This window comes from Acinonyx jubatus, chromosome B3 (genome assembly GCF_027475565.1).
Source record: "Acinonyx jubatus isolate Ajub_Pintada_27869175 chromosome B3, VMU_Ajub_asm_v1.0, whole genome shotgun sequence".
NCBI classification, from domain to species: Eukaryota; Metazoa; Chordata; class Mammalia; order Carnivora; family Felidae; genus Acinonyx; species Acinonyx jubatus.
The window spans coordinates 11,832,959-11,854,890 of NC_069386.1; the positions used below are offsets into that span (position 1 = coordinate 11,832,959).

The following is a 21,932-nucleotide window of genomic DNA, read 5'->3' on the forward strand; positions in this document are numbered from 1 at the left end:
TTACTAAAATCGCATTTTATCTGGTGAGCTTTTCTGGGACGGTTGGAGATTTTCAGGGCTCCCCATGCCACTCTCCCTGTAGCTCCTCCTCCCTGGTCCAGCTACGGGAGACAAGAGAGTTCCTCATTTTGCCGAAACTGGTTTGATTTAGGTTTCTCTCACTTGTGTGCACAGACTCGTAACAAGGAGGAAGCTGATGGCCCAGCACTGGTCCCAAGAAGTATTTTCGCCAACCTCACAAGTCCAGGGATATGTCATCAATGGCTCCCAACTCATTCATTTACTGGAAGAACTTCTTGGGTCTACTCCCATTGCCTCCACCCCCTACCTTTGAACAGATTTTGCTTATACCAAGTCTTGAGGAGCTCGGTTGGTTTTGCCTACAACTGAGGGGGGGGGGACCCACTCCTCTTTAATTGAAATAAAACGTAATCTCAAGTTCCTACTTCAAACTTCAAGGGCTCCCGTGGGTCTGGGGTTTGATGAGCTAGACCTTGTTCACTCTCTCTGTAACAGTGCTGAGCAGCCGGAGCTGGTGTGTTGCATTAAGAATATGCATATTAAAGGAGCGCCTGGGTGGCCCAGTCGGTTAAACAGTCAAGTGTCTGACTTTGGCTCAGGTCATGACCTCACGGTTCATGGGTTCGAGCCCTGCTTCAGGCTGTGTGCTGATAGCTCAGAGCCTGGAGTCTGCTTTGGATTCTGTGTCTCCCTCTCTCTCTGCCTCTCCCCCACTCACGCTCTCTTTCTCTCTCAAAGTAAATAAACACTAAAAAAAAAAAAAAGAATATGCAGTTTATGATTGGCTGAGTGGGGAGGCAAAAGCACCCCCATGGGGTCGGCAGGCAGGGAGTTCCCTCAGCACCCAAGCTCCCCGCTTTGGGCAAGTGAAACCCATAAAGTCATTTTGATCGAAGGTGTAGTTTCAATAATGTACAAAAAGAATTAGAGTCGTGAGATGTATTGCATACAGGCCCCAGAAAGAGTGGGATGGTGGGGTGCACAGTGGGCCAGGCCAGGGGCATTCCCTCATCCCAGATCGTGAACAGGAGACAGACGGTGGGGTGGCAGGCACTTATATATAAGGGGGTGGAGGTGAAGGTCACTAACTCTTCTTCAGGCTCAACTCTAAGGGTTATTTCAAAAGGTACCCTGGCAAAGCAGGAGCTTAAGGCAGGACCCCTAAACTTGAGTCCTTACCTGAATGTCCACAGCAGGGTTCTCATAATGTAAAACGCAGCAACTCAGAAAAACTAAAGTTGGTTTTCTCATCACGGTAACTTCCAAAGTTTTATAGACTTTGACCATATCATCTTTGGGGTTTCATCTTTCCACCCTAAAGCTCTTAAAGAACAAAGCAGCCCAGCTTCTCAGGGAAGTCTTCTACCTGGGTGATTACTTAACCTTTCTACAGTTCTGCGGTATTTTTCTCTAGGGCAAAGTCGTAAAACCGCCAGGTTTGGGTACAGCCCAGGGAGAATCCTATCTTTGGCTTAGCTCCCAATGCCATTTCTGAAAGCATTTTAGCACCTTCTGAACACTGGGTCCTGCACGATCGTTATCCCACAAACATTTTGCAAAGACCCCCAAGATCCCATTTTGGGGCTATCAACAGACTGGACAGAGTCCATTTTGCTATGATTTGGATATGTTCTCCCATATCCAACTGAGGCCTCCCCCCCCACCCCCCGAAGCTTAAATATGCATTTGCTTGCTAACTCGTAAGCTTGTCCTCCAGCTTATCCACTATTTGTTTTTCCATCTGTCTCCGGACCCTTCAATTCATCCACAGGCCTGGAAGCATCTGAGCATTCGCTCCTTCAGATGATCTATGGACATTTAAGCTAAGTCTGGGAACACCAGAGATCCTTGGGGATCCCCACGGTTTATAATTCTTCATCCAGAAAAGTACCTGATTATCCCATCTTTTGTTTCCTGTCTCTGAGGACAGTTCCAATCTGTGGTGATTCCCCCCACCTTCCCCACCCGGCACATTCTGGAGCGACTTAACTATTGCGAATGACCCCCGGGGTGGAACTTAGTCGGAAGGAATTTTGAAAGTCTAAACATAATTCATCCCTGGGTTTCTCCCTCGTCTCCGGGCCTGTTTCTACCTCCTCAAAGAATGCTAATAGATTTCTCCGGTTTCATGTTCTCTTTTCAGGAAGTGTGTTGTGCTCTGTCCAGTTCATTGGGACTTTAAAACGTGCCTGGTGATATTACTTTTTTAGTATATGTTCCACAAAGTGGCTATGAAAAGGGCCCCTTCCTAGATGGGTGGGCTCCCTTTGTGGGCAGGGAGACCAGGGTTGTATGCCCTTGGGCGCAGGCCCGGTGTGGAAGCTCAGTGCGCATTCTGGCCACCAGGACGTGGCTGCCATCTTTAATTACCCCTGCTCCGCTCTGTCCAGATGGTTGGGGGTTGGTGGCCATAGAGTTTCCTTGACCTGTTTCCATGACGATTTAGGAGACGGCCTCTCTTTGCTTCTCTTCTTCCCAAGCATTTGTGAGTCTCAGACTCTGGCAGGGAGGGACCCCTTCCCTGTAGATCTCAGAATGTCTTAGTGTCCTCCTTCTTTGGCCCATCTTGTTTTCTTCGCTTCTGCTGCAGGCTTCCTTTCCTCTCCGTGTGCTTCTGCGCTGCCTCCCTCACCACGAGGGATGCTTATTCTTGGTAAATAAAATGGAGAGATTGTACTCCAATATTTTAGTGGTGTTTTGAAATACAATTTCCTGACATTCCAACAGCTCTCTTTAGGAACTGAAGAAGTATCTCACTTTTTCTTTGGATTCTTTCTTATGACTTTCATACATGAGCAGATTTTATTTGCTCTTGGACATGGCTTTATTTATTTATTTATTTTTTCAACGTTTACTTATTTTTGGGACAGAGAGAGACAGAGCATGAATGGGGGAGGGGCAGAGAGAGAGGGAGACACAGAATCGGAAACAGGTTCCAGGCTCTGAGCCATCAGCCCAGAGCCTGACGTGGGGCTCGAACTCACGGACCGCGAGATCGTGACCTGGCTGAAGTCGGACGCTTAACCGACTGCGCCACCCAGGCGCCCCTTGGACATGGCTTTAAATGTACATGATCAGATCAGTAACACTGTCTTCCCCCACACAAGGGCGATTCTTTTTATTTATTTATTGTGTTTCTGTTTTACTCACTCAAGGAGCACTCACCAAGTACTGGAACACTCAGCTCTGGGATTGGGGGGGGCGGTGGTTGGGGATTCTCAGATGAGCAACAGACAGTCCTGGCCCCCTCCTGGCAGCCCAGGGGAGCAGTCAGGTGTAGAGACAAACGATTTCCGCTACAATGTGCTCAGAACTCTGAGATGGGTGTTGATGCGGTTTCTCCGTGTCTCAGGAGCTGAGAGCCCTGCATCGATTCCCTGTCATCCTTACTGCACATCAACTAGGGCCTTTACAGAACGGGTGAGTGTCTCAGAGTTGGTGTGCGGGGGCGGGGGGAGTCTCTGTCAGTAACTTCCTTAACAAACAGGACCACCGACGGCAAAGATTGGTGACATCCACATTGCCATCAGCTTCACCCTGTCTGGAACACCTTCTGTCAAACTTCCGCCTGTTAGGAATCTACACAGACTGTCCCATGGGCTAGCATTTCCACTCATGATTCCAGTTTCGGGAACAGAGCCTGGAGAACTGGCTGGGCTTGGGACATCGGTATGGAGTGCCCCCCTTAGAACCTCCCAGAAACTCACCCCTGATGGTAGGCATGGGCACAGTCACTGTGCTGGGAAGATATACCAGGGATTTTTTTTTTTTTTTTAAAGAAAATGCTAGAAGGAACAAATTTTCTGGGCTTTCCATTTCCTTCTGTCTAGCATCAAATTTCGTAAAAAAATTCAAACAGCAATGTAGGCACATGATCCAAACAAATCAACTTCCTGTCAAATGAAATTAGGTGACTCTCCCTGGAGGCAATAACTATTAACAGTTTCGTGTGCACCCTTCCAGATATTTCCATGTGCATGTAAGCACATATAAAATCAATCAGCCTAGCTCATTCGTTATCATTTCGCCAAGAACGATTAGCAACCTTCTGACTGCTCTCTCCCAGTAGGTATTTCCTGTTAAATAGTGCTGTGAACTCCCCCATCGTGGTAGGAGCTAAGCAATCAGAGAAGTGAGATCACCAGCCAAGGAGGATTGATGGATGTACGTACAAACAGATTGTATCCTTTCCTCTTCCTGGACTTCAATTCCCGTTTAAAGATGCTTATTCCGTCCCCTGTCATTGGGAAGTCAGACAACTCACATCTACCCCCACTTACACTGCAGAAGGTCGGTAACCTGTCTGAGGTCACCCAGCTGGCTGGGTGGCAGAGTGGGGTTTGGGCGACTCACGGCTGTCACGCTACCTCTGCTGAGCTCACCAACTCCTTCCCAGGCTCAGCGATGTCACGTCTTCCCTCTGCCTCTTCTCGCTCAGACTCCCTCTGTGTCGTCTCTGCCTAACCCAGGCTGGGCTGGAGCCCTCCTGATCACCTGCTAACAGTTTCTGGCGGTGCATTTCCATGGTCTTTGGATTTGAGCAGCCCCTCTGCCTTTCCTCGCCTCTCTTTCTTGACTTCTGAGTTTCTCAGGAAACGCTTGGAGAAGCCAACACTTTTTCTTTTGATCCGTCTCCCACTTCTCCCTGCAGGGATTACAAACCAGTGTGTAACTGGAGTGTCACCTACGAAAGTCTCGCTTCCTATTGGGTCTCGGGACTGTGACTCTGGGGCACACCCACCATCTGGTCTACAGCTTACAAATTCTTCTGCCCACAAAGCCAGTATGAAAATGATAGCATTTGTGAAGTGCTTAATTGTCAGCGTCGAGATTGAGGCTTTCTAGACATTGCGGTGGATCTGGGGAAAGAGAGAGACGGGGCATTTGGCGTGGCTCCACCTCTAACTTTGTGGCCCCTGAATGTTCTGTCCTGTTTCTGGACGCTCAGACGCAATTGCAATCTGCAGAACTGTGGCCTGGCCGCCCAGGAGGGGTCTCTAAGGATCCGGTCAACTGGTGTTAGCTCTGTAACTAACTGGCTTTGCCTACACCTGACTCCAAGGAACCGTTCTGGGGCCTCCTCTGTCACATTTCTGGGTTCCCCAAGTAAAAACGTGGCTGAGCAAATTCTTCAGCTATAATCCCCAGCAATTCTACCCTGCACCTGAAACCATGCCTTCCGAACATGTAATAACCTCTTGTTTTAAGGAAACTTTTGGGTACTCATACCAAGAAACACCAGGTTCCTGTAATGGAGAACAGACCACCCAGTGTTTACTTCTCCCCATTCCAGAAAGTACTGGGGAGAATAACCAGCTTGGAACCATTTATTCACCAAATGGCAACTGTCTGAACTGACAGGGAGTCTGTCTCTCTCTCTCTCTCCACCAGCAGAAGGCTGGAGTATTTGGATTAATGAACAATTTGGTGCCAAGCACAAATACCATAGACATTTAGCAATAGGAACAGATAACCAAGTTATTCATCAAATTCAAAACTGTTTAGAATGGCTAATGCAAAGCCGAAATACCGAAGATCCCTGGATGATGGGAGGTGGGGACGAGCGCCAATGCAGAAGCAAGAACAAATGTGTTGCTTTATGTGACAGCCTCCTCCTCCACCGTTGTTTTCTTTTTTTACATTTGTTGGAGGCTTCACTTGGACGTGAGAGAGTCAATACAGCCTTCTGGCTAAGAACATGCCGTCTGAACACCGACCCTTTACATCTGTTAAGTGGGGATAAGCTTTAGCTCCCGCAGAGGGTTCTTGTGAGGACGTAAATGAGTTGACACAATATAGACAGACCACTTAGGACAGATGCCTGGCACAGAGTAAGTGCTGCTAAGTAGCTGACAACATCACGGACAGGAACCATTGTTTGGATTATAACAGAGTGTCTACTGTGCACCCGATTCTGCTAGAGTCTTCGTACATGTGGGGACTGGGGTGAAATCTGCAGAATCCCCCAAGCACTCTTGGATAACCTTGACTCCTGGGTGGGTTCTAAGTGCATTACTAGCTATACACAAGTTCTGTTGAGCAACCACTAAAACACAAAGTCTCTCACATAACCGTTGAGTCATCTCAACTGTGTGGCAGGCACAGTTGTCTCCATTACACAAACGAGGGCACCGAAACTCTGGGAGATTAAGTGATTTGTCCAAGGTCACTAAGAATAGCGAGGGCAGGGAGAGCCTCAGAACCTGGCCTTGTGATGCCAAGTTCAGTGTTTCCCCACCAAACTACAGCTGCTTCACATCTCTTCTCATCTTCACCTGGCATTTACTTTTTTCTGTTGGTCAAATAACATGCTCCATTTATAGAATAGTGGGTCATGTGTTAAATGAGAGTATGTCTGGAGATACGCCGTCTTCCAGAAACAAAATTTTCAAAATGTTTTCAGAAAAGAACAATTTGCCTGAACAATCTCCCCCTCCCCTTTAAAGATTTAGGAAGTTGAAAGAGTTACAGAATTCCTTTTCTTTCTTTAGGATACTAAATGGTATTTGGGGGGCAAGTTTTCATAGAGTGCTTACTTGGATGTAGCCCCTGAATGACAGGTAAATATTACACAACAGGATATTTCGATAAAACTATCTATAGTCTCAATTCATTGCAGTCCCTTCAGATAATAAGCCATTCAGACCGTGTCTCCAATTCAAAGCCGGGCGGGCTCCTGCCCCTAGAGATCGGTCACTGACCCAGAAAGGCAGGGCTTGGGCGCCATCTTGGCTTGGGTTTGCTTTGTCCTCATTGACTCCTGGCTCAGGCTCAGGGGAGGTAAATATATTTCTAACTAGGCCTGAAGTCTGTAGATTCTGCCAATAGCATCCATTTACACATAAAGAAATCAGACACGTGGACTTTAGGGATCTTCTTTCTTTTTTCTTTTTTTTTTAACATTTATTTAGTTTTGAGACAGAGAGAGAGAGAGAGAGCATGAACAGGGGAGGGTCAGAGGAAGAGGGAGACACAGAATCCGAAACAGGCCCCGGGCTCTGAGCTGTCAGCACAGAGCCCGACGCGGGGCTCGAACCCACAGACCGCGAGATCATGACCTGAGCTGAAGTCGGACGCTCAACCGACTGAGCGCCCCAGGCACCCCAGGGATCTCCTTTCTTAACATGCTCTTAGCAGAGGAAAATAAAAGCAAGCTAAAACCCTCACAGCAGAGAAAAGGGTGGCATTGGCTTTTCCTTACCATATGCTCTTGAGCTACGTGAAGATACAAAGCCGAATTCGTGTGCTTCAGGACAGGAAGGTAAGCGATTTTGAAGTCAGTATTCTGAGTACCAGACTATTTTAGCGGCACAAAAGGACATGAAGCGCCATAAATTAATGTCCCGTGATTCCCTTGTTCTGAGGCAAAATGACCTAGCAAACTTAGCAGTGGGGGGGGGTTACTGGTGGGTCCGGACCTGTGAAGGGATGCCATCGTGAACCTCATAATGTCTACAGGTAAGCCTGGCCTCTACGCCCTATATTTCTTGCTGTTTTGCCTCTCTTGCATAAATGGAAGCCCATCTGGGAAAATGCAATTGCATTTAAAAAGTCTATTTATTATTTATACTCTACCGCTTTCCATAACGGATATTAAATTAAATGTAAATGAAAGTGCACACCCAAATTTCCAAACCCACGTAAAATCGTATTGTTTCCAAGCTCCCAACTGGGTTGAGGAAACCCTACAGCGTTTATGGCTCTGTGGGGGGGGGGGGGGGGATACGCATTTCCATGTGCTTTTCTGGTATGAATCTGTCAAATGAACCCTCGTCAAGTGGGGCACAGGAGGTGAGACACAGTTCAACGACAGACCACAGGAGAAACTAAAATGGAGACGTTTATTATTCACAGATCTAGACAAAGCATGCCGCATACCTTGAGGGGCCACGTGGGGTGGTCAAGGGAGGGTGCAGGGAGAGAGGCAGGACTGGGGCTCATGCCTTTATTAGGGTCCACGGTAGAGCGTTTGAGGGTTTCTGTGCTGAGGCTAGATCGGTCAATTCAGACCAAAAGAGTGGGCTTCTGTGGAGCCCCATGGGGGTCTTTTCTAAGGGGTGCATAAAGAGAAAGGCCTGGGAGGTGGGGGAGATGGTTTATCACGGGGGCCGTGGGGGAAGTCATCAGGAGTTCCATTTGCTTGGGACTCTGTGGCTGCTATCTAGGGCATGCCCTCGCACGAGGGGACTCTGGTCAATTTAAGATCCCCACAGGCCACGTGGCCAAAGCAAACGGCTGCAGAGACCCTAACACCACGGAGTAGCCTAAAGTCTCCGTACCCAGGGGACATATTCTTATGAGGGCAATCCGTTCTCCAGGATGCCAGTGTCAGTGTCAGGAGCTGAACATGGGCACTGGCAGCAAATTTCGAAGTCACTTTTGCCCAGCAGATGTCTTCTGAGCAAGCCTCTTTGAGAGCCAGTGAAACAGCATCCCGGCAGGGGGGTAACTAGCAATATCTTGGGATCTCACAAGAGGATCAGACTCTGACAGAGGATAAAGCTTTGTGGAAGTGTGTGGAACAATGCGGTATTATGGTTTAAAAAATTGTTTTTCAATGTTTACTTATATTTGAGAGAGAGAGAGAACGAGAATGAGTGGGGGAGGGGCAGAGAGAGAGGGGGACGTAGAATCTGAAGCAGGCTCCAGGCCCCGAGCTGTCAGCACAGAGCCCCACGGGGGAACTCAAAGTCACAATCCATGAGATGATGACCTAAGCGGAAGTGGATGCTTAACTGACTGAGCCACCCATGCGCCCCAAGGTATCATGGTTTTTAAACAGCCGACTGGAGGGAAGAGATCCACGTGGTACGGATCAGTGAAACGTATCAAAAACTAGGAGGAGACTGAACTCTGAGGTAGAGCGTCTGCGTTGTGGCCGACAAGGCTTACACACGAATGTTCAGGAGGCCACTGGGGCAAGTCGTTGTACGTTTGTGCATTTCCACCTAATCTCATTTCAAAAAGTCATCAGGGAGAGAAGTCCTCACAACTCCAAAAGAGGATGAAAAAAATGGTCTGTGTCCATCTTCAGAGGAACAGCATACTAAGAATAAAATAACCGTACTGAGACTCTTATCGAGGACTTGGCCAGAGTATCTCTGCTCACGAGGGCACAAGAGCTGAGCATTACCAGGAAACGAGCCAAAATGTTGCTGTCAACCAGGCAAAGACCCGGAGTGGGAGAGTTCCCGAAGATGGAAAAATGAAACATACAAAGTGGCAGCCACAAGGGCTGGTAATTACTAAGCAATGCCTCACAGATGCTAATCAGTAAGTTTTAGGGCATTTTTCACTCCTATCTGCTGATCTCCGCTATGCCCTGTGGAGGACACAGAATCTACAGGAATTGGCCTTGGTCTACCAGACAGATGACAGAAGCTTTTGTTTTCAAGTTTTTCCAGATTTCCAGACTCCGGCAAATCTAGTGTCTTGATTCTAGAAAGTTCTTCACCTCATGGTTTGCTTTAAACAAACAACTGGAGGACACGAAGTAAACTCAAGCAGTAGTTCTATAATTTTTTTCTGCATAAACACTGTTTGCTACAGTTTAGTTCTTTACTGTAGTAATCTGGATATAATTTTACAGGTCAAGTAAGTACGTAGGGCATTTTTACGTCCATCAAGTAGAAGTGCCTTGAAATTTTTTAAATGAGGCTATAAAAGATATTTGCATTTGCTTTGTTAATTTCTGCCCAAGTTTCAAAATTTCCTCTTCTTACTGCCCTTAGAATTATAAAAGATTTCACATCTCACTCAGTAGGCATTCTTGCCTCGACCCCTAGGCTCTAATATGATACTGCATTTTTTTCCCTGTAAAGTTTATTTATTTGGGGAGAGAGAATGAGAGAGAGAGAGAGAGAGAGAGAGAACACGTGAGTGGGGAGGGGCAGAGAGAGGGGGGACAGAGGATACGAAGCAGGCTCCAGGCTCTGAGATATCAGCACAGAGCCCAACGCGGGGGTCGAACCCATGAACCATGAGATCATGACCTGAGCGGAAGTCGGACACTTAACTGACTGAGCCACCCAGGCATCCTGATGCTGTGTTTTCTACTCATAGGTCACACCTGGCTAAGAAACCAGGGATCCTTTTAAAAGATGTTTATTTGTCACCAAGAAGACCGACTTCTGCCTGACTGTGTATGCACACTCGGGTGAGACAGTCCTTAGTTTTTCCACTGCCCTGTTCATTGCTCTGTCCTAACTCTGTTGCTGTGAAAGGAAAAGAGGCTGAAAATGCACTGCCGTTGGGTCAAAATTAGGAAAACAGGAGTCTGTCCTTTGAATAGGGCTGGATACCAGGCAGGTGGGAGAGTCTGGAGCCTTCCTTCTTCGGGTTAAATTTATGTTAAGTCTGTTGAATGAATAAACGATGCATGTTGTTTGAAAAGCGAAACCATCCTCCGAAAGAGCCACAGAAACACCAATGATGCTGAAAAGTTATTTGAACTTACCTTTGGGTTATTATAAGTCAGGTTCTAGAACAATGATCTTTACAGAGTAGTGCCTTTTCATTTCACAGAACTAACAGATTCACATGAGCCTGCACTGGTTTCTGGTAATCCTAGTTTGTTTATGCTCTGTTTCACTTGGGGATATCCAATCTTCCCTGGATGGCAGATTTCTCAAGAGATCGGTGATCATACCTCCTAAGGCATGACTGAATTTGGGGACCACACGTGAGAAAAGCAAATGCTTGAATTTAATTCATTTGGTAGCAAGGTTGAAGGGAAAAAAGCACTTTAAACCCGCAGAACCTGGGCTATACTTCTCTGGACATCCATTTCTCTAGCAAGATCTAGACGCCATCACTGGTCTGGTGAGCATCACTACAACAATGGCTGGAAAAAACTTCCTGTCCCAATGTCAGGGATGCTCAGTACCTATCATTTTATTCTGCATCTTCATCTAAGAGTTCCTGTATTTGGCCCCACATGGGGTGGCTGGCCGAAGGGCCGGGCCAAGGGTCGTAATAAATAGGAGCCTCTGATGGCTCCACTCTGTATGATCACACACACTGGGGAGGCAGCAGTCACACCTTGTAAGGCGTTTCTTAGCAAAGGTCAGAGAAGCCCGCCTTGAATAAGATGCCAGGTCACTGCAAGACCCTTTCTGTCACAAATCTGGTTATTAAATAAACGCCTGCAAAGGGAGAGACAGCATGGGGGGAGGCAGAAACGCCACCTACCACTCTACATGTCTATTTAGAATGTAAGCACCTGTCTTTCACCTGGAAGGGAAAAGGGAGGGGCAGGGCTCTTGTTAAAAGGAACCTGGGAGGTGCTTGGGTGGCTCCCTCGGTTAAGCTTTCGACTTCGGCTCAGGTCACGATCTCATGGTTCGTGGGTTCGAGCCCTGCATCCAGCTCTGTGCTGACAGCTCGGAGCCTGGAGCCTGCTTCCGATTCTGTGTCTCCCTCTCTCTCTGCCCCTCCCCTGCTCATACTCACGCTCTGTCTCTCAAAAATAAATAAATGTTAAAAAAAATTCTATTGGGGTGCCTGGGTGGCTCAGTCGGTTAAGTGTCCGACTTCGGCTCAGGTCATGATCTCGCCGTTTGTGAGTTGGAGCCCCGCGTCGGGCTCTGTGCTGACAACTCGGAGCTTGGAGCCTGCTTCGGGTTCTGTGTCTCCTTCGCTCTCTGCCCCTCCCCCACTTGTCCTCTGTCTCTCTATCAAAAATAAATAAAATGTAAGAAAAAATTTATTTTTATTAAAAACGGAAGGAATCTGGGACCTTCCTCCCCATCACCACCACAAAGAGGATCTCAAGGGGGCAAGGGTCTTCACCCCAGGGGCACCACCGTGCTGTTCTACAAGGAACCAACCTATCCTTTAGAATAGGGAGAAGCCAGCTCGCGTGGCTAATATCCTCTGGCCTGTAAGGTGGCAGCAAAGACGAGCCACAGAGAACGCGGAGCCCGCCTGGGTGTGTGGGTGCTCCACCCAGAGCCTTTGTCCGCTCTGCTGGTCACGCAGCAAAGTAATTCCCTGTTGTTCCCAGGAGATCACATCCCTTGTAAAGGGGGCCTGCTTGTCATCTGCTGCAGCAGTGGAACTTTCAGAAGCCCTTTGTATGTGTAAAAAAAAAATGCTATTCTGGCCTGATCTGCAAGAGGCCCTTTCCCACTTCTTCAGCTGTCCTCGGTCAATCTCTTTCCTAGGGGTCATGGCTTGAGATTCGCCTGACAAATCACTCCTCTGTGACGTCCTGGAGAAGAGCAAGTTGCGCGCATGTTCCCCCGCCCCCCCCCCCGCGACTGATGCCCGAACAATGGGTGTCCACCTACCGGAAGGTAACATTTTCTGTTTTTGCTGGAGGACCCTAAAGCCAGATGGAGAAGGTGACAGATCTCGAGGTGCCAGCCTGCCACTCGGTACAACCTGTAATTCTGTCCCTTGAGCTTGGCGCACTGAGCTGGGGGTGTCGGGGCGCTCCCGCTCACGCAGACTGTAGACACACGGATAACTAGGATAACCACCCTTCCTAGGAGGACTCAGCCCCCTCTCTACCTGGCGCTGGGGTCCCGTACTTTGAAAACACCCAACTTCGCGGCGAAAAGGAACGCGCGGCTTACCATTTCCGCTAGATGGCGCGATTTCCCCTACTCCGCCCTCGAGACACCCGAATTGTAAAATAAATACAACCCAACGCCTTCCGAAACCACATACATAATAGCAACTCGCAGGCTCCCATTAAAAATCTCAATTTGGGGGAATTGATTCTGCCCCGGAGCAAATCTAATGCAATTACATTAACAGGATGCAATCAAGAATTGCAACTGAGAGCCCCTCCCCGCCCCCCCGCTCCGACACACGTCGGTCCTCCCCCTAAATACACCTGTCCCCCTGTTTCAGCTAGTTCTCCGGCGTGAGCCACGGCTCGAGCCGGGCGCGGAATCGTCTCTGTGCCCCGCCCGTCGGGCCCACCCCTCCACTTAGGAACGCCGGGGCCACTCGGGAGTCCGATCCCTTAGCACTGAACCCAAGTCCCGCACCTTCCTGCATACAGATGCTCCCAGTTCAAAGGACCGCTGGGACCCGAGCCCAGAAGGTGCAGCACCGACGCCCCCCCTACCCCCCGGGGGCCGGCGCTTGTCCCGCGGCTCTGCAGCTGGCCTAGGCAGCCAGGCGCGGAGCTGGAGGAGGGGGACCCGGGTGAGTCGGGCCAATGGGGGTTCACGGCGGGACATCCCAGGGTGCGGGTGCGCGGGCCGGGCGGTGACCGCGCCGGAGAAAGGGAGCTCCCAGCCCGCGCACGGTGGAAGAGACGCTCGCCGGGTCTGTCCAAGCACGCGCGCTGTCGACTGCCCGGGGAGAGCATTTTAGGAAAAAAGAGCAAATACTAAACCACAAAAACTTTACTGCTGCCAAAAGCTAAAGCGATCGAGGCGCAGCAAAGCTCCAACTGCGGACAAGACGGGAGCAAGAAGAGACGCGGGGCTGGAGAGGACCCGCAAGTGCCGGCGGCGCCTCGGGGATGTCAGGGCCGGGTCCGCCCCGCTCCCGGCCCGCGCTTACCTTGGCGGCTGCATGAGCCCCTGCGGCCCGCGGGGGGTGGGGGGGGTGGCGCTGGAGGGGCTGCGGGCGAAGAGGGGGTTCCGGAGCGCAGCTCGCGGGCCCCGGGGCAAGGTGGGAGGGGCTCAGCAGGCGCTGGTCCCCGCCGCCCCGGCCGGCTCAGCACCGGCCCGGGGCGCGCCGCCTGCTCCCGGGCTGCATGCCTGCGAGCGCCTGGAGGAGCCGGCCCGGGAGCCAACCGCTCGCGCTTCCCCAGCCCAGCGGCTCGGGCGGCGCAGCCCGCGCTCGGGAGACAACTGCGGAGTCGGGGCTGCTCGGGCCCGCCCCCTCCCTCGCCCGGCCCCCGCCCGCCGCCGCCGCCGCCGCCGCCGCGCGCGGCGTCGAGAGGTTCGTTTGCGCGCTAGGGGAGGGGGCGGGCCGGGCGCCCCGGGCGCGGGCGGGGGGCGAGCGCGGGCGGGAGAGGAGGTGGGGGCGCGTGCTCGGCTGGCCCCGCCCCGGCAGCGGCCGCACCCTCCGGCAGCGGCACCCGCACCCGCTGGGTGGGTGGGGGGTGCGCACGCGGTAAAGTCAAGGCTTGCGGGAATGCACCGGTAAGGGGGGCGCGGGCGGCAAGTGCGGCGACCCTCGAGGCGCCTCCAACTTTCCGAATTTCCCTCGGGGATGCTGCGGAATGCACGTTTTCCACCCTCAGCTCTGTGCCGGTCAGCGGGGGAGTTGCTCTGAGGTTTCTGGAATAGACCGTCACATCCAGAAGAAACGCTTCTCTCTGCGGAGACGCACCTTTGTTCTATTGAGATGTTAGGCTAAGCTTTTTCTTTTAAAAAATGCATACGTATGCATTCAATGTGCAATACACAAACACGTTCTTGTGTACAGTTTTACACCACTCGGGCATATCTAGAGTGAAAAGCAGGCCGTGTCATATCCCCTCCCCACTGCAGCAGCTCCCCAGGGGTAACCTCGGGTCAGTGTGGGCTCCTCTGTGCTTCCTTCCAGTCCCTGCCCTGCGCTCTTACAGGCAAACGCACAGACTGCAAGTGGATTCTCACGGGCTTTTCAAAAGGATGTTTCACCCTGCGGCAACGCAGGCACGCACTGGCGAGAACAGCGGTAAATCTCCGGAGGCTTCCGGAGTCCAGGGAGAGACCCTTGCAGTGCCACGGTAGAGAGCCACCCAATCGCCATGTGCGAATCTGAAACCCCATCTGGGCCATGAAGTCAGCCTCAACACACAGCTCACGCCCAAATTAGCATTGCACGGTTAGAGAGATTTTTGCCAGTGCGTTTCAGACAGGGTTATGACCTTCCCGTTCGTACAGAAAACAAACTGCCTTGGATTTTGATATGAGAACTTGGATTTGCAAAATGAAAAGGTTCCATCCACGTTAAAACACGATCGTTATTTATGCTTGTGGTCTTGAGGGATGTGGTTTTAACTCAATATTCTGCGTTTTATTGGCCAAAGGTATTGAAATAATCTATGGTTGGGATGTAAATAAAATCCATGTGATTTAGCAGGAAGGGATTAGATATTGGGATCGCCGGTTTTCTATAATTAGCTCTGGCTGGGCCCCCTTTCTCCCGCCATAAATAGAGGAGTTGTACTCGGTGGGTGTGCGTGCGTACTTGTGTGCAAATGCACGCTCCGGCCCTAATAGCCGTTGAAGAACTAATTTCTCCCCACGTTCATCTTTCAGCTCAGCTCCAATATCTCTCCTTTGGGGAATGGCTCCCCCAGCACCCCGCGCGTTTCCTGCCAAACGCTGATCTCACCTATTCCTTAGGGTGACCTTTCCATAAATGTAGGTGTCTCCCACCATACTGTAGGCACCATGAGGGTAGGTCATCATCGCACCCCCCGTGGGCACTTAAGAGGCATGCCACGAGATTCCCTGAATGACTACCACCCAGATAGTGAGTTTCTTACCGCTCTTCCAAATCGCTTGGCATCTGCAAAAGATCCGAAAGTGGAAGCATCTCGTTTTTACAAAGAAACCTTCGGAAAGTACCCAGCAGGGTTTTCCCATCTTGGGGGACAAAGAGTTGGCTGTCTGGATGAGGACAGACAATTCTTAGTTCAACCACAGACTCTGGATACAGCCCACAGATATTTACCTTGATGAGCGTAGGCTCCCATGGAGATGACAACGAATATTAATGCTGCTCATTAAGTACTTGATTAAGTTGGAACCATGCATAGGTAGTTACAAGACACACATGAGCACTCAGAGTTAAATGAGGCCATGGGGTGTGTTTAGGGTGCAAATTAACAAATGTACATGCTTTCCACCAACACTCTAGAAACATTCCTAATATAAAGCTCCAGGGGATGCTTGTCTTTCTTTACTGCCGAGGGCCTGGATTCCTTACAAATATGAACAGGAAACAGGCTAACCTGGGCTCAAGTGTTAAAAAAAAGAAAAAAAAAAAGTAAGGCCATTAAGAAACAGGGGTAGGGGAAGTGAGTATGGAATGCAGTACAACAGTGATGTCTGTATCAGCTCCTCTCTTGTCCCATATGCGGAGTTGCCAAGGGAGAGGTTAAAATCTGGCCTCACATTTATTTTTGTTATTTTTTTCATGTTTATGTTTTGAGAGAGAGAGAGAGAGAGCAGGGGAGAGGCAGAGAAAAACAGTTACAGAATCCGAAGCAGGCTCCAGGTTCTGAGCTGTCCGCACAGGTATCCTGACTCGGGGCTTGAACTCATGAGCCCTGGCCTCACATTTTTGTAGGCAAACGGGAGAGCTGTGGCTTCCACCCTTTCTTGGCCTCTCTCTCTCTCTCTCTCTCTGTCTCTCTCTCTTTCTTTTTTTTTTTTTAGGTTAGGGATATGTGCAGTGGCTGGATGTATCTTCAGACTGCTTCTGGAAGCCCTTACTCCATGGGGAGAGCATTAGCTTGCCGAGAAGGGCACAGTGATCAGTCCCGCCCTTGGGGCTCCAGCTGGTGGAACGAGGCACCACACCCACCGGTGCTACCAGGGTGTGGGCTGATCTGCTGTCTCTGGCTGTTTCAAATACAGGGTGGCGCCTGCTGGCCTAGAGCACACCCTCAGAAGGTGGATTCCTGGGGAAAGTGACGAAGGATTTCTTCCCAGCTGACAAAACAACGTGGAGTGCATTGGCGGGACCCTTCACTCGGGGCTGGCATCGGGGGCTGTCTCTTTGGATTGGGGGCCACGCCGGTATGTTTTTCTGGGTAAAGGTAGGTTCAAAAGGAAAAGGGCAGCTTCAAGGAGGAGCGGGACACAAGCTCTCACAGAAGCCTGTTAGAGGAAGAGGGAAAGACTGTCCCCCGCTTGGGCTCGGTGAGACGCCAGGAGGGACTGGGTGCTGGGGACCTGCTTGTTTTGCACCGAAGAAGCTGCACAGGCTGGACGCGTCCCAGGGGCGTGTCTGCCCTTACGATCCCAACCCTCTTGGTGTCAGGATGCTGGTGTTTGTGCTCGACCCTGCAGCAGGTGTCCCCTCAGGGAACACAGCCTCTACCCGTAAAGCCGCTTGCAGTCCAGGGGCGCCTGGTGGCTCAGTTGGTTAAGCAGCGGACTCTTGATTTCCGCTCAGGTCATGATATCATGGTTCATGAGTTTGAGCCTTGCGTCGGGCTCCACACTGACAGCGTGGAGCCTGCTTGGGATTCTCTCTCTTCCTCTCTCTCTGCCCCTCCCCAGCTTGCATGCACGCTCTCTCTCAAAAGAAATAAACTTAAAAAAAAAAAAAAAGGCACTTGCAGACCAGTGGGAGAAAGAAAAAAAAGGCCAAGAAGGCTTCAGTAGCTGTGTGGCATGGCGGGGGGGCGGGGGAGGGTTGTTTGTGCCTGAGCCGCTCTGTCTGGCCTTCTCCCTTCCCATGTAATTCTAGTAAAACCAGTGCTTTCTCAAGTAGGGGTTTAAGCCCAGTCTCCCGGCCTTCCCTTCCAACCAGACGGTGCTCAGAAGCGTTTAGGAGTTGACTGTAAGGTAGAGGGGAACAAGAGACAGAAGAAAAGTGCAAATACAATGTCATGAGATTTAGAAGTTAGGTTGGAGGGATGGAGAAAGTCCTTATGGAAGACGTATCCTTTGAGATGGTCTCTGATGGTTAGCTCTGAGTTCGGGGTGTGAATGAATGAATGGCAAGGAGGCTGAGGACTCCAGGCAGAGGAATCACATGAAAAAGGCATGGAGATGGCAAGAGGTGGGCACGTTCAGTAAGGAGTGAGTGATGAAGTCTGGTTGGAATGTGGGTGCTGGAGGAGAGATGTGATTGAGAAGACAGGTTAGCGCCATATGGTGGAAAATCTTGGTTGCGGAATGAGCAACAGGGAGACGTTGAAGGTTATTGAGGGGGGGGAATGACATAAATGAAGCTGCACTTTCGGTAGGCCCCTGGAAGATGGTTTGGAGAAACAGGAGGTGGAGACCAGCTAGAAGACCCTAATAATCTTGGCATGACGTTATCGAGAGCATGAGTCAAGGGGCTAAGAACACATATGGAAGCAGTGGCTGACTGAACACCTGGCTGCTTCATCGGGAGATGGAGGGGTATCGAGGTGCTGGAGACGGTGGGTGCTCAGTGCAGAGGCTGGGGAGTCACGAGGAGAAGCTTGAAAAGAGTGGGGGTGATGGCCATCAGACCAACCATCATGGTCTCAGCATGGGGGGAGGGGAGCCTCAAAACTATACGGAGGAAATTACTTGCTTTTCCATATTTGATATTGTGTACATCTGTTTAAGCTAAAAACCCAGTACCCGTGCCCATTACAAAAAAGACCTAATTAATCCATTGTCTCTCTTTAGCCTCTTTCCCAGACACCAGTCATTGGTTTTCTAATGGTGAGGACCATAATGAAGGCAAATGCATGATTTTTGTTTTGTTTTGATTTTGCTTGTTTTGGTTAAAAAGTGAATGATCAGCTTCAGGAGTAGAAGGCAAACAGGGCCTTCCCTCATTGTTGTTCATGAATTTGGACAACAGAATAAGGTGACTGGAAAGCAGACTTTTCCATGAGGCCTTGACTGTGCTTTGCTGGCTGGTTTAGCCACGAGGATACTTGGAAGGTTTGGGCAGCCACAGCTGCAGGACAACGCTGGGATGTGGTCAGTGAGCATATGTGCCCGCCCCACAACAGCACCCACAGAAGCCTGTCCTTGACAATTTAGAAACCTTGAGGCCAGCTGGCATGCCGTGTTCCTTCATGGCGACTTGGCAAAGGGGCCAGGCTTGCTGAGTTCCTCATCTCGAGGCAGGATTAGCTTGGGTTTTGCTTTGCGGTCATTTCCCGAGGGCCGAGCCTGCCAGAACATTCTGTCTGTGTTATGGATGCTTCCTTAGTCCCCATGACACTCTATGAGGTGGGTATAAGTACTGATATTTTATAGGGAACTGAGGTTCAAAGAAGTTAAATGGGTTGACGAGCACAGAGTCGAGTCAGGATTGGGATCCATACCCATCCGAGTCCCAAACCGGTACATTTCCCATTAAGCATGTGGCCCCCCTTTTTCTTACTGTCCTTTCCCCATTTGGACCCTTTGGGAAGAAACTCACTGGCTGACATAAATAAATTCTCATCGTGATCAACCAGGGTTTTTGTCTTGCGCGCTGACTAACCCACCACAATTTTGAAAAGTAAAATGATTCATTAACATTTGAAGACCAGATCCCACGTTCCCCCAAGAGCTGGACTCTCTGGAACGAGCCCAGTTCAAAACAAAACAAAGCAAACAAACAAACAAACAAAATAACCCTCTTTTTTCTAGCAGATTTAATATTAGCATGCATGACTTTTAAATTTTGCTTTCAATTGTTGAGCATTTATTAAGAAAGAATACGATACTTCAAATATTTGTTTATAAGTAATATGTAAAAAATTTGTTTCTCGTGCATGGCGATGTAGGTCTTCTTAATTTTGGTTTCCAACTCAAAGCGGGTTTGAAAGGTACTCTTCGGAGAGCATGAGGCATTCACTTGAGTGCACAGACTGGAGAAATTCAGCCATGGACAGAAATGGGGAAACTCAAGGATCTGTGCGTTTTCTAGAAGTATTGATTGAGGGGCTCAATGACTGTTCAACAAGAGAGGTCGCTGGTATTTGAAATATGTAGATCACGTTGAGGTGATGCATCGGTTAAGGTAAGGCGGGACTGCTGAACAGACACCTGACCGTAGAGCACTTAAAGATTAAAGCTTATATGCTTTCTGTCTCACGGAAAGGTCCGGGTGGGCTTTGCAGGCTGGGGGCAGACTCGGCTCGGTGTGGCCATTCAAGGGCTTCAGCTCCCTTCCAAGTCATTGTTCCACAATCCCCCAAAGCCTTATTGTGATCTGCATAACTGAAGCTGGCTTCCCGCCAAGGCTGGCTTGCTGCCTGCAGGGAGGGGAAAGCGGTGGAGGAAGCACGGTTTCTGTTTGCATCGTCATCTCTCCTAATAGTTCACTGGAGAAAGGAGCACGTCCGCACCTAGCTGCAAGGGAGGCCGGGAAATTAATGTCAGCCGGCAGCCATTGTTCTTCTTTGGGGGAACAGAGGAGCTGAGATTTCAGGGCACAGCTAGCGGTATTTGGTAGTCAGCCAGCAACCGGGGTACATCTTGGTCATCCAGCGTGGCACAGAGGAGGATGTGCTGGCCCTGGACCCTGAAGACCTGGGTTTGAATCCTTGCTGGCAGAGGGGCAGGCTGCCTCACCTCTCTGAGCTTTGCTTGTGTCCAGTGCCGTGGACACAAGCAGTGTCCTTGAAGGGCTGTCGGGAGGATTGGAACCCAGCAGGTGTTCGATGGCCTCAGTCAGGGTTGCCAGAAGTGAAGACCAGCCTGAGGTAGGTTGAGGAAAGGGAGATTTTGTTTATGGGGCAAGGAACCCCACAGAAGCCAAAGGCAGGAGGTAATGATGATCCTTGGCAGGACAGGACCGGGTGTAGAGCTGGGAGCATCCGAGGGGGAACAGGAGGAAAGAGGGGGAAGTCCTTGGAGTCATCCACCCACTGGCAAATACAGTTGGTACTCGCTCCAAAATAAATCCTGACTGCGTCCATTTCTCTCCACATCCACCTGCTGCCTTAAGCCTGGCTTGGATGATTGCAGCGGCTCCCGTGACTGGTGTCCCTGCCTCCATTCTTTGTGCTCTTAAATCCATTCTTTCACACGGTGGCCAGAGTGACGTTTAGTGACATTAATGAGATCATACCTCCCGCTTGAGCCCTACAGTGTCTTCCCATAGCACATAGAATAAAATCCCAGCTCCTCACCCTGGTTTATCAAACCCCACATGATCCAGCCCCTAGCCCCTCTCTGGCCTCACCTACCACTCTGCCTCTCTTTCACTTTGCTTTAGCCACAGGTCCCGGCTATATCTAAACATGTCATCTAAAGCTCCATCTTGCCTTAAGACCTTTGCATGAGCTATTTTCTATGTCTGGAACACTCTCATTGCTTCCTCCTTCTCGTTATTCAGGTCTCAGTATAAAATTCAGAAAGATCTCTATTATGTCACCTACTTTATTATTATTTATTTTGGAGAGAGTGTGCATGAGCAGGGGAGAGGGGCAGAGGGGGAGAGAGAGAGAGAGAGAGAGAGAGAGAGAGAGAGAGAGAGAGAGAGAGAATCTTAAGCAGGTTCTGAGCTGTGAGCCAGGAGCCCGACTCAGGGCTCAATGTCACAACCACGGGATCATGACCTGAACCGAAATCAAGAGTCAGATGCTCAAACCAACTGAGCCACCCAGGCCCCCTATGTCACCTACTCTAATCTCCTGTATAGCAGTTCTCATACTGTAATTGTCTCACCGACTTAGTTATTTTTTGTTATCCAACCCGCAGACACCCCCCCCCCCCACCTCGCCCTGGTAAACGCAATCTTTAGAAGACCAAGGAACTATCTATCTTGATCCTTGATGCATTCTTCTTGCTTAGTAATATTTATTGATTGAAATAATGGGTTAACCAAAAGAAAAAAAAATGTAAGCTTACTATTTTTGAAACTCTTTTACAACTTAACAACTTAGCTGTTTTCCATTTCAACAAACACACAGCTACCATATCATGTAAGCTTCCCCTGTTCCATTACTTAGGTATACCATAGCTGATTTAAACAACTCCCTGTTGTTGGATATTTAGGGAACACCCTTACATAAAGACATCTTGTGTGTTCTTTATTATTTCCTAGAACCTTTGTGCACATGAAACCATGGAGTCAAAGCATAGGCATGTTTCTGAGGTTTGCTCTGTAGAGAAAAACTGACTTCCAGAAAGACTGTAATTGTTTCTATTCCTGCTGTGGGGTCAATTTCCTCAGACCCCAGGAAACAAGATCTATTGTAACATTATTTTGCAGGCAGGATGTACGAAACATGGTAACTCACTGTATCGATTTACATTTTTTAAAAAGTTACCACTGGTAGGGCCCCTGGGTGGCTC

The 21,932-nt window shown here is 49.8% G+C and overlaps 1 protein-coding gene and 1 long non-coding RNA gene across 3 annotated transcripts in view; one reads left to right on the plus strand and one right to left on the minus strand.

The window, feature by feature from the left end:
- RGMA (repulsive guidance molecule BMP co-receptor a) overlaps positions 1-13,841 on the minus strand; it is a 47,318-nt gene extending 33,477 nt beyond the window's left edge. The window contains exon 1 of the mRNA XM_027067974.2: positions 13,543-13,841. Within this exon, the coding sequence (XP_026923775.1) occupies positions 13,543-13,556 (14 nt within the window). The 5' untranslated portion in view covers positions 13,557-13,841. The remainder of the gene's footprint in view (positions 1-13,542) is intronic.
- Positions 12,979-21,932, plus strand: part of LOC113601933 (uncharacterized) — a 257,395-nt gene continuing 248,441 nt past the window's right edge. For both annotated transcript variants that reach the window (XR_008298986.1, XR_008298985.1), the window contains exons 1-2: positions 12,979-13,179; positions 16,563-16,724. This is a non-coding gene — a long non-coding RNA (uncharacterized LOC113601933). The remainder of the gene's footprint in view (positions 13,180-16,562; positions 16,725-21,932) is intronic.